Source organism: Chrysemys picta, chromosome 3 (assembly GCF_011386835.1).
Source record: "Chrysemys picta bellii isolate R12L10 chromosome 3, ASM1138683v2, whole genome shotgun sequence".
In the NCBI taxonomy this organism is placed as follows: domain Eukaryota; kingdom Metazoa; phylum Chordata; order Testudines; family Emydidae; genus Chrysemys; species Chrysemys picta.
In genome coordinates, this window is record NC_088793.1 from 24,460,467 (window position 1) to 24,474,412 (window position 13,946).

At 37.8% G+C, this 13,946-nt stretch overlaps 1 protein-coding gene across 19 annotated transcripts in view; it reads left to right on the forward strand.

Annotated features, from left to right (window-relative positions):
- The window catches only part of PUM2 (pumilio RNA binding family member 2), a 113,504-nt gene that overhangs the window by 48,889 nt on the left and 50,669 nt on the right, over positions 1 to 13,946 (forward strand). For all 19 annotated transcript variants that reach the window (XR_010599390.1, XM_065587621.1, XM_065587625.1 and 16 more), the window contains 5 exons: positions 80 to 252; positions 2,755 to 3,025; positions 3,347 to 3,440; positions 10,826 to 10,951; positions 12,913 to 13,049. Coding sequence is in view for 18 of the 19 variants with exons in the window: in XM_065587621.1 (XP_065443693.1) it covers positions 80 to 252; positions 2,755 to 3,025; positions 3,347 to 3,440; positions 10,826 to 10,951; positions 12,913 to 13,049 (801 nt within the window). In the remaining variant the exon portion in view is untranslated. The remainder of the gene's footprint in view (positions 1 to 79; positions 253 to 2,754; positions 3,026 to 3,346; positions 3,441 to 10,825; positions 10,952 to 12,912; positions 13,050 to 13,946) is intronic.

Genomic DNA, 13,946 nt, shown 5'->3' on the forward strand with positions numbered 1-13,946 from the left:
TGTAGAATTAGGTCATCTTATGGTGCTCCTTTTGTGTTCTTGTTAAATATTCAGAATCAAACAGATTCTTTTTCCTCAGGGCACTAGAGATGCTGAAACAGATGGACCTGAGAAAGGAGATCAGAAAGGAAAGGCTTCTCCATTTGAGGAGGACAAAAACAGAGATCTTAAACAAGGAGATGATGAGGATGTTACTAAAATAAATGGCAGAGGTTTGCCAAATGGAATGGATGCCGATTGCAAAGATTTTAAGTAAGCTTTTAACTGTTTCTCAAGAAGACAAGCATATCTCTTTAGGGATACTTGCAGTTCTTATTTGTGTCAAATTCAAACATTTATTCAGCTGTAGATTGATTCTTTTATCTCACATCCTCCCCTTCCTGCTGTGCCACATTACTTACAATTTCATTAGCCCATGTGTCATTTTTCATGAGAGAGAAAAGTTCATCTTAAATAAATAAAGCTAGTAGTTCTTCTTCAAAATAAATTACTACCTGCAAAAGGCAGTGTGTAACACATGTTAAATGGGGCTTTAAGATTTTATCCTATTAATAAATCATGAACTAAATTACTTTCTGTAACTTTTTTTCTTCTTAAACTTCATAACTTTCACATCTGGCTCATGTGTTATGGAGTTAGTCCTGCAGAATTTTAATGTAACCTCTAATTTTGCTATAAAGCAGTGCATCCTCCCTCTGCATAACCTGTCGGAACCCCAATTCAGTTTCCACACACAATTTGACCAACATGATATGATTCAGCTCCCTTCTCAGCCAGTCAGCACCATTCTGAATGCTGATGAGAGTGACATTTATTCTGGGGTTTTTTTTTTTGTTTGTTTCAAAAGGAGAGGGTCCAAGCTTGGGAATTGAATGTTGATCCCACTCATAACAACCCAATCAGCCATCACAAGCAGCCACCCTATTTTATCTAATCTTTAATTAAACCTTTGGTACTTTACAATTACCAGATTAATCACCTTGGTATCTAAATACCTATCTAATGAATCCTTGATATTGACATGATCATTGACAAACAGAAAACTACTGTTCAGACTGCTGCTTATAAGTCCATCTTAATATGGATGGGAGAATGGGGAGGTACAAAACGTGAGTTAAAGATCATAATCTTTAATTCTTAATATTCTTACTTTTCTTGGTCTAAAATTGAACCTATATATTTAAATGTTTGTTTGATTTTACTTTTATTTTTTAAATTTTGGAAGGTAAGGAAATGCATATTTACCCTACGGATAAGAATGAATCCTCCAGACCCATTTCTAGTCTTTTGGATAAATACATGATTGCCCATATTAAAAACAAACAAAATAACAAACACGTTAATTATGCCAAAAGAGAAATCCTCAACATATTGTGTATCTGAAAAGCTACAGTCACTCCTTTGGAATGCATGCTACAGTATCAAAAATAAAACATTTTTCATTCATTTTAATAAATTGTCTACTGCACATGCAGAGTAGATTAATATTAATCTATTATTTTTCTTTAAATATCAAAAGCAATGACAATATTAAAAACAAAATGGTTTCCAAATTGTTTTTAGAAATTTTTTTTTATTTGCATAAGTGCAGAAAAGCATCCAAACCCAGTAAACCTCTCAAGAAATAATAGAGATGGCTATCTAAGTAAGTGGCCAATTTGAAGCAGAGTTATGAATCCCTGCAAATAGAGGTTTATAATTGAACTATTGACACAACTTTAACTATAGCAACACAACAGCACCACTGTAAGGAGCAAACCTATCCTAACTAAAAATATTTTTTTTAAATGTTTGTCCTATTTGTCCTGTATCTCTTGACATTTATATTAAAATAGCATTTTGAATTAACTTGTGGTATGGGTTTTCTTCCTATATAATTCTTATTTATAAGTGAAATGGATATTGAAATAACCAATGCATGAAACTTTAGTTTCTTTGGTTCCTAGCTTGTGCCACAGGCAAAGAAAAGGCAGTACTAAATGGTTTTTAATGCTTAATCTAGGTTTGGAGCCAGGCTGGGTTACTAGCTGACCAAAGTTCCCTGCCATAGTGTTGCTTTTTGTCACCATCAAAGCACTAGAGTGGCTATATGTGCTCTGGAATGAATCAATTTGTTAAAAGTTGACAAGCTTTATGGTGTTTTCTTTCCCCCAACAAAAGACTGACTTCTGATTTTTGATACTGGAAAGTTCAGAGTTATGTCTGCAGATTTGCTGGAGGCACCCATGCCTTCATTTCAGTGAGAGAGATTTAAACCTTTGAGTGCTTCAGAGATGAGAGAAGTAGGACTGACATATCACTTCCCATTTGGGTAATGGAGTGTGATACCTTACCAACCTTTGACAGCACACTAGGGTGCTTTTAGTGTACAGTAACATGGTCCACATGGCCAGGTAGTACGCTACATGCCAACATGCTGTAGATTTACACCCCACTTGCCAGGCACTGACTCGCCATCTAGACAAGCCCTTACAGGTGATCGGCAGTTCACGTCATTTCATTCATAAGAGTCTGGAAGTATTTTTCAGTAGGCTTTATAACACAGGTAAACGGATAAAGCTAAAGGTGTGCTTTTTGCTAGGTCACCATTATATGCCTGTTAAACTGCTTACAGTAAATCTTCTTTCTCTTAGTTATATTTGTAAACTTTTTCATGTTTAAAGATTCTCCTTCAACGGATTGTAATATGCTTTGTCCATTATTGATTTATTTATCACGGCTGTAAGAGGCTATCTTTCAATTTCCTCTATGCAGTCGTACTCCTGGAAGCCGACAAGCCTCCCCAACAGAAGTAGCTGAGCGCCTGGGTTCTAACCCTAACTCCACAGAAGGATTAGGCCCACTTCCCAATCCTGCAACCCACAAACCTCTGGTAGAAGACTTTTCAAACCCAGAAACTCAGAATCTGGATGCCATGGAACAAGTTGGTCTTGATTCTTTACAGTTTGACTATCCTGGCAATCAGGTACAAATGGACTCCTCAGGAGCTACTGTAGGACTTTTTGACTACAGTTCTCAGCAGCAGGTTAGTGCTGTTCTTCTAGAACTGATGGGAATGCGGTTAAAATATTCTGTGGTTTGAAGATGTTGCAATTAGTTTATTCTTGATAATTAACGATTTAAGCATAAAATTCTTGATGTATTTCACCTCATTAAACTCCTATACTCAAGAGAGAGTAGGATGGGAACAAATAAATGTACTTAAATTTCCATGTAATATATGTTGTGCACAATTTTCCGACCTATTCAGAAGAGTCTTGGTTTAGAGTATTTTATATGTAAATTCTAAACTTTAAGCATATCTCATATCTTCAAATTGAAAACTTAAGTGTTTGCTATTTCGTAGCTTTTCCAGAGGACTAATGCGCTAACTGTCCAGCAGTTAACAGCAGCTCAGCAGCAGCAGTACGCATTGGCTGCAGCTCAGCAGCCACACATAGGTGAGATTTTTATAATGCATAAATACTTCAGAGGTCAGTGACAAAAAGCTGACAATGTATTGTTTTGCTGCACTGCTCTCAGTTTACTAGATATCAAAGCTAATTCAAGTTTGCTGGTTTATGGTGTTCTAACTAGTTAATAAATAATGGATAGTATATGCACTGGAAAGAGAAATATTAGAAATATTTGAAGAGATGCTGTATCAGATTGTTCCTACTCTATATAACAGTTTTTCAAATTGCATTTTCAGTTTTTTGTTTCCTCCTCCTAAATATTTGTTACGACACTTGTGTTCAAATGATTGAAAATTAGTTTTGCTTATGTAGAACTCTATATTGAAAATATGGATGAGACTAAAAAAGGGAAATACACTTATTTTAGTGCCATAAAGTACCATATATACTTGTTCATTAGACAGTTCATTCATAAGCAAAAAACTGTATGACCCTTTCATAAACTGACCTTATATTTCAGGGGTTGGCAAACTTTGGCTCCCGGCCATCAGGGTAAGCAGCTGGCACGTTGCAATGTTTTGTTTACCTGGAGTGTCTGCAGGCACAGAGCCCCTCAGCTCCCTGTGGCCACGGTTCGCCATTCCCAGCCAATGGGAGCTGCGGGAAGGGCCACTTCCCTCAGCTCCCATTGGCTGGAAACGGCGAACTACGGGTACAGGGAGCTGAGGGGCTCTGTGCCTGCAGATACTCCAGGTAAACAAAATGACAATGTATTAGATGTTCAATTCAATGATTCCATAGAGTTTAAAATCATCAAATTTTCGTGTAGACCCGTTTATAAGCCGGCCCCCACTCTTTGATGCATCACACTTTTACCAAAAATATTCGGCTTATGAACAAGTATATATGGTAAGTGTAAGTGAAGCAACTCATTCATTTGTAAAATGGGCAAATACTTCATATACCTCCCAGAGGTGTTGAGGTTAAATTAATATTTGTAATAGCCCATTTAGATCCTCCAGTAAAAGGCACTATAGAAGTGCAAAATAGCTTTTATTGTGTTGATTAACTTAATTCCTTCATAAATAGCTGCTTATCCTAGAGGTGCCCTAGCAATAGACTAAATACAAAATTCAACACTACTTTAACTAAAGCAGGGCTAAAATCCCGTTGTTTAAGGCTTCAGTGTTTGAATTTAGTCTACATATTTCTTATGAATCCTGAGGTTTTTTTTTACTCTTATCTGAGTTGCTGCAAAGTCCAAACTTTACACACCAACACTTCAGTAAAATCTTAAGGAAAAGATAAGCTTGTTTTTTTTAATTTTTACAGCTTAGCAGAAGTTATTCACTGAGTCCTGTTTTGTGAGGAGCTCTGTGCTAAGCATCCCCTGGTTCAATGAAACAGCAGTGCCTTGGAGAGCCCTTGGTGCATTGATATCTTAGCAAGAATACGTTCTACTCCCTTGATGCTACTGCCTGAGTGTTCTCAGGAGTCAAGGTAGCCGCAGCAGTAACTACAGGAAAGCTGAGTTATCTTTGTGGAGGCATCAGGACACAAATGGGCTCCTCGAGGGCTACTGCTTCAGTGATCTGAGACAACCCAACAAGGGAGCCCCTCAAGTTGAGATACTTTGGTGAAGGAGCAGTGGACTCCAACTCCTGGACTCATCTCACTTTCATCCTCCTTCGCCACCTTGCTCCTGGGGTCTGGGCATCTATATGCAGTGGACATGAGTGAGTGGAACTGTTGGGGAACGGGGGAAAGAAATGGGAAGTGCAGGCCCAGCTGAGACCTGTCCATGTCCATCCATGCTGTGGTGGTTCACCCAGGCTGTCATTCCAGTTGAGGGGCTCTCCTCTAATCTGTTAATTAGTGCAGGACCCTGAGCATCTTCAGCTGCAAGTCTTCCGGTCTCTTTTCTCTCAATATAGCTATTTGTATTATCACAGCACCTAGGAGCCCCAGTCATACATGGAGCTTAGATGCTAGAAAGATTAGTGATACATAAATGTTGACCGTGCATAGGTGAGTAAAATTGAGTTGGCAGTTGTGAAAGGCAGACCAGCAACATGAGGCTGTCAGGCAGTTAGTGGTATTAAGAACGGCCATACTGCGTCAGACCAACGGTCCATCTAACCTAATATACTGTCTTCAGACATTGCCTAGCCCAGGTGCTTCAGAGGGAATGAACAGAACAGACCAGTTATCGAGTGATCGATCCCCGTTATCCAATCCTAGCTTCTGGCAGTTAGAAGTTTAGGGACCGCTGGAGCATGGGGTTGCATCCCTCACCTCCGGAGCTAATCCCCATCGATAGACCTAGTCTACATGAACTTATTTGTTTTTTGAACCCAGTATTACTTTTGGCCTTCACAACATCCACTGGTAATGACTTCCAAAAGTCAACTGTGCATTGTGTGAAGAAGTACTTCCTTATGTTTGTTTAAACCTGCTGCCCATTAATCATTGGGTGACCCCTGGTTCTTGTGTTATGTGAAGGGGTAAATAACACTTCCCTATTCACTTTCTCCATACCATTCATGATTTTATAGACCTCTGTCATATCTCCCCTTCATTGTCTCTTTTCCAAGCTGAATAGTCTGTCTTAATTTCTCCTCGTAGGGAATCTGTTCTATACCCCTGATCATTTTTGTTGCCCTCTCTGTATGTTTTCTAATAGGACTGTCAAGCAATTAAAATAATTAATCGCGATCAATCACACTGTTAAACAATAATAGAATACCATTTTTGGATGTTTACTACATTTTCAAATATATTAATTTCAGTTACAACACAGAATACAAAGTGTACAGTGCTCAATTTATATTTTTTATACAAATATTTGCACTGTAAAAAACAAAAATATTTTTCAATTCACCTAATACAAGTACTGTAGTGCAATCTCTTTATCATGAAAGTTGAACCTACAAATGTAGAATTATGTAAAAAGAAAAAAAAATACTGCATTCAAAAATAGAACAATGTATAACTTTTGAGCCTACAAGTTCACTCAGTCTTACTTCTTGGTCAGCCAGTCATTCAGACAAACAAGGCTGGTTACAATTTGCAGGAGATAATGCTGCCTGATTCTTGTTTACAATGTCACCTGAAAGTGAGAACAGGTGTTTGCATGGCACTGTTATAGCTGGCGTTGCAAGGATATTTACATGTCAGATTCGCTAAAGATTTATATGTCCCTTCATGCTTCAACCGCCATTCCAGAGGACATACTTCCATGCTGATGATGGGTTCTGCTTGATAACGATCCAAAGCAGTGCGGACTGACGCATGTTCATTTTCATCATCTGAGTCAGATGCCACCAGCAGAAGGTTAATTTTCTTTTTTGGTGGTTTGGGTTCTGTAGTTTCCACATCAGAGAGTTGCTCTTTTAAGACTTCTAAAAGCATGCTCCACACCTTGTTCCTCTCAGATTTTGGACAGCGCTTTAGATACTTAAACCTTGAGTTGAGCGCTGTAGCTATTTTTAGAAATCTCACATTGGTACCTTCTTTGTGTTTTGTCAAATCTGCTGTGAAAGTGTTCTTAAAATGTGCTGGGTCATCATCATCATCCGAGACTGCTATAACATAAGAATGGCCATACTGGGTCAGACCAAAGGTCCATCTAGCCCAGTATCCTGTCTACCGACAGGGGCCAATGCCAGGTGCCCCAGAGGAAGTGAACCTAACAGGTGTAATGATCAAGTGATCTCTCTCCTGCCATCCATCTCCACCCTCTGACAATAGAGGCTAGGGACACCGTTCCTTACCCATCCTGGCTAATAGCCATGAATGGACTTAACCTCCATGAATTTATCCAGTTCTCTTTTAAACCCTGTTATAGTCCTAGCCTTCACAACCTCCTCAGGCAAGGAGTTCCATAAATTGACGGTGCGCTGTGTGAAGAAGAACTTCCTTTTATTTGTTTTAAACCTGCTGCCCATTAATTTCATTTGGTGGCCCCTAGTTCTTATATTATGGGAACGAGTAAATAACTTTTCCTTATTTACTTTCTCCACATCACTCATGATTTTATATACCTCTATCATATCCCCTTTAGTCTCCTCTTTTCCAAGCTGAAAAGTCCTACCCTCTTTAATCTCTCCTCATATGGGACCTGTTCCAAACCCCTAATCATTTTAGTTGCCCTTCTCTGAACCTTTTCTTATGCCAGTATATCTTTTTTGAGATGAAGAGACCACATCTGTACGCAGTATTCAAGATCACCCACATCTTTAATCATGGATTTATATAAGGACAATAAGATATTCTTTGTCCCCTTTTTAATGGTTCCTAAAATCCTGTTTGCTCTTTTGACCGCTGCTGCACACTGCGTGGACGTCTTCAGAGAACTATCATGATGAGTCCAAGATCTTTTTCCTGATTAGTTGTAGCTAAATTAGCCCCCATCATGTTGTATGTATAGTTGGGGTTATTTTTTCCAATGTGCATTACTTTACATTTATCCACATTAAATTTTATGCATTATAATGAATTTCATGAATTATAACAACATGAAATATATGCACAATGCAGGTAAAACAGAGCAGGGGACATACAATTCTCCCCCCGCGGGAGTGCAGTCACAAAATTAATTGATGCTTTTTTTTTTTTTAACGAGCATCAACAGCATGGAAGTATGTCCTCTGGAATGGTGGCCAAAGTATGAAGGGGCATATGAATGTTTAGTGTATCTGGCACGTAAATACCTTGCAATGCTGGCTACAACAGTGCTATGCGAACGCCTGTTCTCACTTTCAGCTGACAGTGTAAATAAGGAGCAGGCAGCAGTAGCTCACATAAATGTAAACAAACTTGTTTGTCTGAGCGATTGGCAGAATAACAAGTAGGACTGAGTGGACTTGTAGGTTCTAAAGTTTTACACTGTTTTATTTTTGAGGGCAGTTATGTAACCAAAAAAAAATAATCTGCATTTGTAAGTTACACTTTCTGGTTAAAGAGATTGCACTTCAGTACTTGTATGAGGTGAATTGAAAAATATTATTTCTTTTGTTTATCATTTTTACAGTACATATATTTGTAATCAAAAATAATCTAAAGTGAGCACTGTGCACTTTGTACTTTGTATTCTGTGTTGTAATTTAAATCAATTGAAAATGTAGAAAAACATCCAAAAGTATCTAATAAATGTCAATTGGTATTCTATTGTTGTAAATGCGATTAATTGCGATTAATTTTTTTGAGTTCATTGCGTGAGTTAACTGCGATTAATTGACAGCCCTAAATCCTAATATATCTTTTTTGAGATTGGACAACCAGAACTGCATGCAGTATTCAAGATGTGGGCATACCATAGATTTATATAGAAAATACCATAATACCGCTGTCTTATTATCTATCCTTTTCCTAATGATTCCTAATATTCTGTTTTTTGACTACCATTGCAAAATGAGCAGATGAGTACACCATGTCTCCAAGATCTTTCTTGAGTGGTAGCAGCTAACTTAGAGCCCATCATTTTGTACATACAGCTGGGATTATGTCTTCCAATGTGCGTTACTGTGCTTTTATCAACATTGAATTTCATGTACTATTTTCTTGCCCACTCACCCGCTTTTGTGAGATCTTTGTAACTCTTTGCAATCAGCTTTGGACTTAACTATCTTGAGTAATACTGAATTGTCTGCAAACTTTGCCATCTCACTTTTCTCCCCTTTTTCCAGATCATTTATGAATATGTTGAACAGGACTGGTCCTAATACAGATCCTTGGGGGACCCCGCTATTTACCTTTCTCCACTGTGAAAACTAACCATTTATTCCTACACTTTGTTTCCTATATTTTAACCAGTTACTGATCCATGAGAGGACCTTCCCTCTTATCCCGTGACTGCTTACTCTGTTTAAGAGCCTTTAGTAAGGGACTGGGTCAACATTGTCCGTATGTTTGTTGACCCCTTCAGAGAATTCTAATAGATTGGTGAGGCATGATTTCCCTTTACAAAAGCCTTTCTCAACAAAATGTGTTCATCTATGTGTCTGATAATTCTGTTCTTTACTATAGTTTCAGCCAATTTGCCTAGTACTGAAGTTAGGCTTACCATCCTGTAATGCCAGGATCGCCTCTGGAGACATTTTAAAAAATCAGGATCATATTAGCTATCCTCCAGTCATCTGATACAGAGGTTGATTTAAATGATAGGTTACCTACCACAGTTAGTAGTTCTGCAATTTCATGTCCAAACTGTTGGATGAATATCATCTGGTCCTGGTGACTTATTACTGATAAATTAATCAGTTTGTTCCAAAATCTCTTCTATTAACACCTCAGTCTGGGAGACAAGGTGGGTGAGGTAAAATCTCTTAATTGGGCCAAGTTCTGTTGGTGAGAGAGACGAGCTTTCTAGCCGCACAGTGCGCTTCTTCAGGTCTGCTTTCAAAAGACGAGCGAGGGAGCTTAAATTCGTTATTCAAAAATCATGGTGTCTAGCAGAGTAATAAATTTAAGCTCCCAGACTCGTCTTTTGAAATCAGACCTGAAGAAGAGCTCTGTGTGGCTGGAAAGCTTCTCTCTCACCAGCAGAAGTTTGCCCAATAAAAGATATTACCTCACCCGCCTTTGTCTCTCTAATGTTTTGGGACTGACACAGTCACACGTATATTGCATACCTCATTCTGGGACAGTTCCTCAGATTTATCACCTAAAAAGAATAGCTCGCATGTGGGAATCTCTCTCTCATCTTCTGCGGTGAAGACCGATGCAAAGAATTCATTTAGCTTCTCTGCAATGGTCTTGTCTTCTTTGAGTGCACCTTTAGCATCTCCATCATCAGTGGCCCCACTGATTGTTTAGCAGGCTTCCAGCTTCTGATGTACTTACAAAAACTAACAGCAACATTTTTTTTTTTCTTTTGCTAGTTGCACTTCAAAATCTTTTTTGGCCTGCCTAATTGGGGCACCCCTGCGCTCCCTCTCCACCCAACATTTAGTCGGCTATATAGTACAAGTCATGGACAGGTCACGGGCCGTGAATTTTTGTTTACTGCTCATGACCTGTCCACGACTTTTACTAAATATACCAGTGACTAAAACGTAGCCTTAATTATTGTTCCACCAGATTTCTCTGATGCTTATTATATCAATAACCTCATTTAATAGCAGGCACTCAAGTTCACTATCTTAGTATTTAGACTTATTGTATTTGCATATAGGCACTTATAAAATTTGTCAATATTTAGTGGTCTGCCGTCATGTGACATAACTGAATGGGGTTAGGGCGGAGATTTTGTGGTTAGAAAAAATGAAAGTAATGATTTCTCTGCTACTTTGTATTCACTTTAAAACATCAAGAAGAGTACATGCAGTACTTGTTTTAATACAGGTATAACTTGTGATCACATTGATTAAATGTGCAATAATGTCTGTTGGATCTATTTGCTACAATTAAATCTTTGTTTATTAATACAGCAGGGGTATTCTCAGCAGGCTTGGCTCCAGCTGCTTTTGTGCCAAACCCGTACATTATCAGTGCTGCTCCTCCAGGTACTGACCCATACACTGCAGCAGGGTTAGCTGCAGCAGCAACACTAGCAGGTAACACATTTTTTTTCTCAATTTTTATTGTAACGTACTGATTTTCTTGGAGAAAATGATTGGATTTGTAGATAAATCAGTATTTGTAGTTCTGAAGATTTTTTCTGTGAATAATAGGGCATAATCCACTTAATAAACTGCCCTTCTTTCTGAATATTTTGTACTCTCAATTGTTGCAAATAATATCAAAGATTGCTCTGTCTAGAAGTTTTTTTATTAATATTTTATCTAAAAATGATAGAAAAAGATTAAGTATTGTTGTTCCTTTTTTTAAAATGGAAAAACTGAGATCCTAGAGCTGTTAAGTGTATTTCCAGGGTGACTCAACAGGTCATTGATGGAACTGAGATTAGAAAATCATGTTTTTTGAGTCTCTATCTAGTACCCTATACAGTAGACAGTGTTCCCTGTTTGCATGGGTCTTTCACACAGCAACAGGAAGTGGAAAAAATACCTTTAAATAGGAAGGTATGATGTAAAACCACAAATATTGCAGAGTACTCAAGGCAAATGTAGTATTTGGAACTGCTTCTGGCATTTTGGAAAGTGATTTAGATTTTAAGTTTGTTGTCTCCCAGTAATGGAGGTGGAAAGGAATGTAAAATATGCACCTGATACATGAGAACTGGGGCATTTGATGAGCAAGGTGACTAGAAATGATGGTTAGAACCTTTCACTGCTAGGTTTTTTTATATCGCAAGTAGACTGGAAATGTTGGGCTTAGAAAACTAAACCAGTATCTCAGCCTAGTTTGAAGGATGTGATCTAGCATGTGTGAGTGTCAAAAGGAAAATCGCATGGCTGTATTTGCAGAAGAGAAAAGGGATACAGAATGAGGAAGTGGAGAATGAGGAGTGTTGAAGAAAAAAGACCAAGAAAGTTGCTGTGGGAAGCTCTTTGGTTTAGGCAGGATAGGCTGGGTTTATCCTGTGGAATCTGATGTGATTTGTTAATGTGTGATAAAACTGACTGAGCATACTTTTACATGTAAGCTTCGACTACTGAATGTTATGTAAGTGTTTCTAACTTTACAAGAGTCTACCGGAAGGGTATTTATTGTTAGGGTGTGAATCCTCTTGTGTCCCAGACCCAGAAGTTGTTTGACCACATACATGTATCTGTTTGGATTGTAGTGATCTTCATTTACATTTACAACAGAACTCCTACTTAACAAACTAACTGGGGACTGTAGGGTGATGCTTTGTAGTAAGGTTTCAATTATAAATGGTTTATAACCAATTAATAGATGTTAAAAGCATGTTATAGATGCTGTAGATGGCCATGGTAGTTCACCTGTTTTAGAGTTCATTCTAGAACAATTGATTAACCATTTATTAAAATATCTGTTAATCATTTCTTAACCTTTTATAAATTATTTTTAGAAGTAACTTGAATATAAAGTGTGTCCAGAAAGTAATTACTGCTGTCCCTCATCAAGAGTTGGGTGTAAGCTACATTCTGGTAAAGCAGTTGAACAACTTTGAATTATTATGAGAGTTATCAGTTATATGCTTAAAACTTAGACTCAGGGTTGACTGTCTAACCAAACGGCTGCATTCAAAGAACAGAAACAGTGATTTGATATTTTTCATATACCCGGTAGTTGCTGTTTTTCTAAGGATATCAGCCTTTTTTGTGGTGTCCTGTTATTGTTTCAAACCAGAAAAGGGGGGTTAAAATGAAGCTCATCAATTGAATCAAATGGAACTTTTAAAATAGATACAAGTCTGGTTTTGCTAACATTTGTTTAAGAGCACTTGACAATTATAATGCAAGTTCTCTTTGTAAAATTGAAAGTAGATTAATTTGTGTTAGGGATAATGATGTCTTCTGTGTGATGTTCATTCAGCAACTAGCACAGTAGAATGAAAATACCAATCAAGGTATATAGGAGCTATTGCAATATGAAAAATAATAATTTTGATGAACAAAAGTAAACTGAAAAGAGTGTGTTTTGTTAGGTCCGGCAGTGGTCCCCCCTCAGTATTATGGAGTTCCATGGGGGGTATATCCAGCCAATTTATTTCAGCAGCAAGCTACAGCTGCAAACACCACAGCAAATCAACAGGCAGCATCACAAGCACAAGGACAGCAACAGGTAGAGTACAATCTTCATGCAGAGGAACTGTATTTTTTAAAAACAATAACATTTGTATAAGGTTTTCCACTTCAAAATATCAGTTTTAAAAGAAAATTCAGCTGGAATTGTAAACAAAAATTGCATGTTATTCTTCAGACTTTCTCTTGTGCTTTTCAACAGTCTGTACACCAAAAGTTTTGGTTAGTATTTGACTAGTTCTCATTTCTTAAATTCATTAATATTACCAATTATATCAAAATCTTTTTAGTTTTACCTGCAGCATAATTAATCTTTATTTTTGTTCTTATCTGACTACTGTTGCAATCCTAATTAAAAAGAATATATTAAAAATTGCTTCTTTCGTCTGGGTTGCTATAACTTAATTGAAGGTGGGTTGTAATGCTCAGGCCTAATCTACACTAAAAAGTTAGGTCGACCCAGCTATGTGTCTAAGGGGTGTGAAAAATCCACACCCTGAGTGGCGTAATTAAGCCAACCTAACCCCAGTGTAGACAGTGCTAGGTCAAAGGTACTGCCTGTAAGGGAGGTGGATTACTACCCTGACAGGAAAAACACTCCTGTCAGCGTAGGTAGGGTCTGCACTGAAGCACTACAGTGGCATAGCAGATGTGTTGCTGTAGTATTTGAAGTGTAGACAACAAGCCCTTTGTAACTAGTGCTGCATGAATAATCTCACAAACATTCATATAAAGTTTAAAATTATTTTAAACAGTCAACAGCAAGAGAAAAAATGAGGATAAAGACTGCCACATCCTCTTGAAGTTCTTTCTTACAGTGCTGCAGCAGGGTGCAGTTGTGCTGTAGGAGCTCTAGTAGTTTTCCACCTATTGAAAAATACTACATTGATGGGGGGTTTCCTTTCTAATTTTAAAAAATAATCAGTAGTTGCTCTAT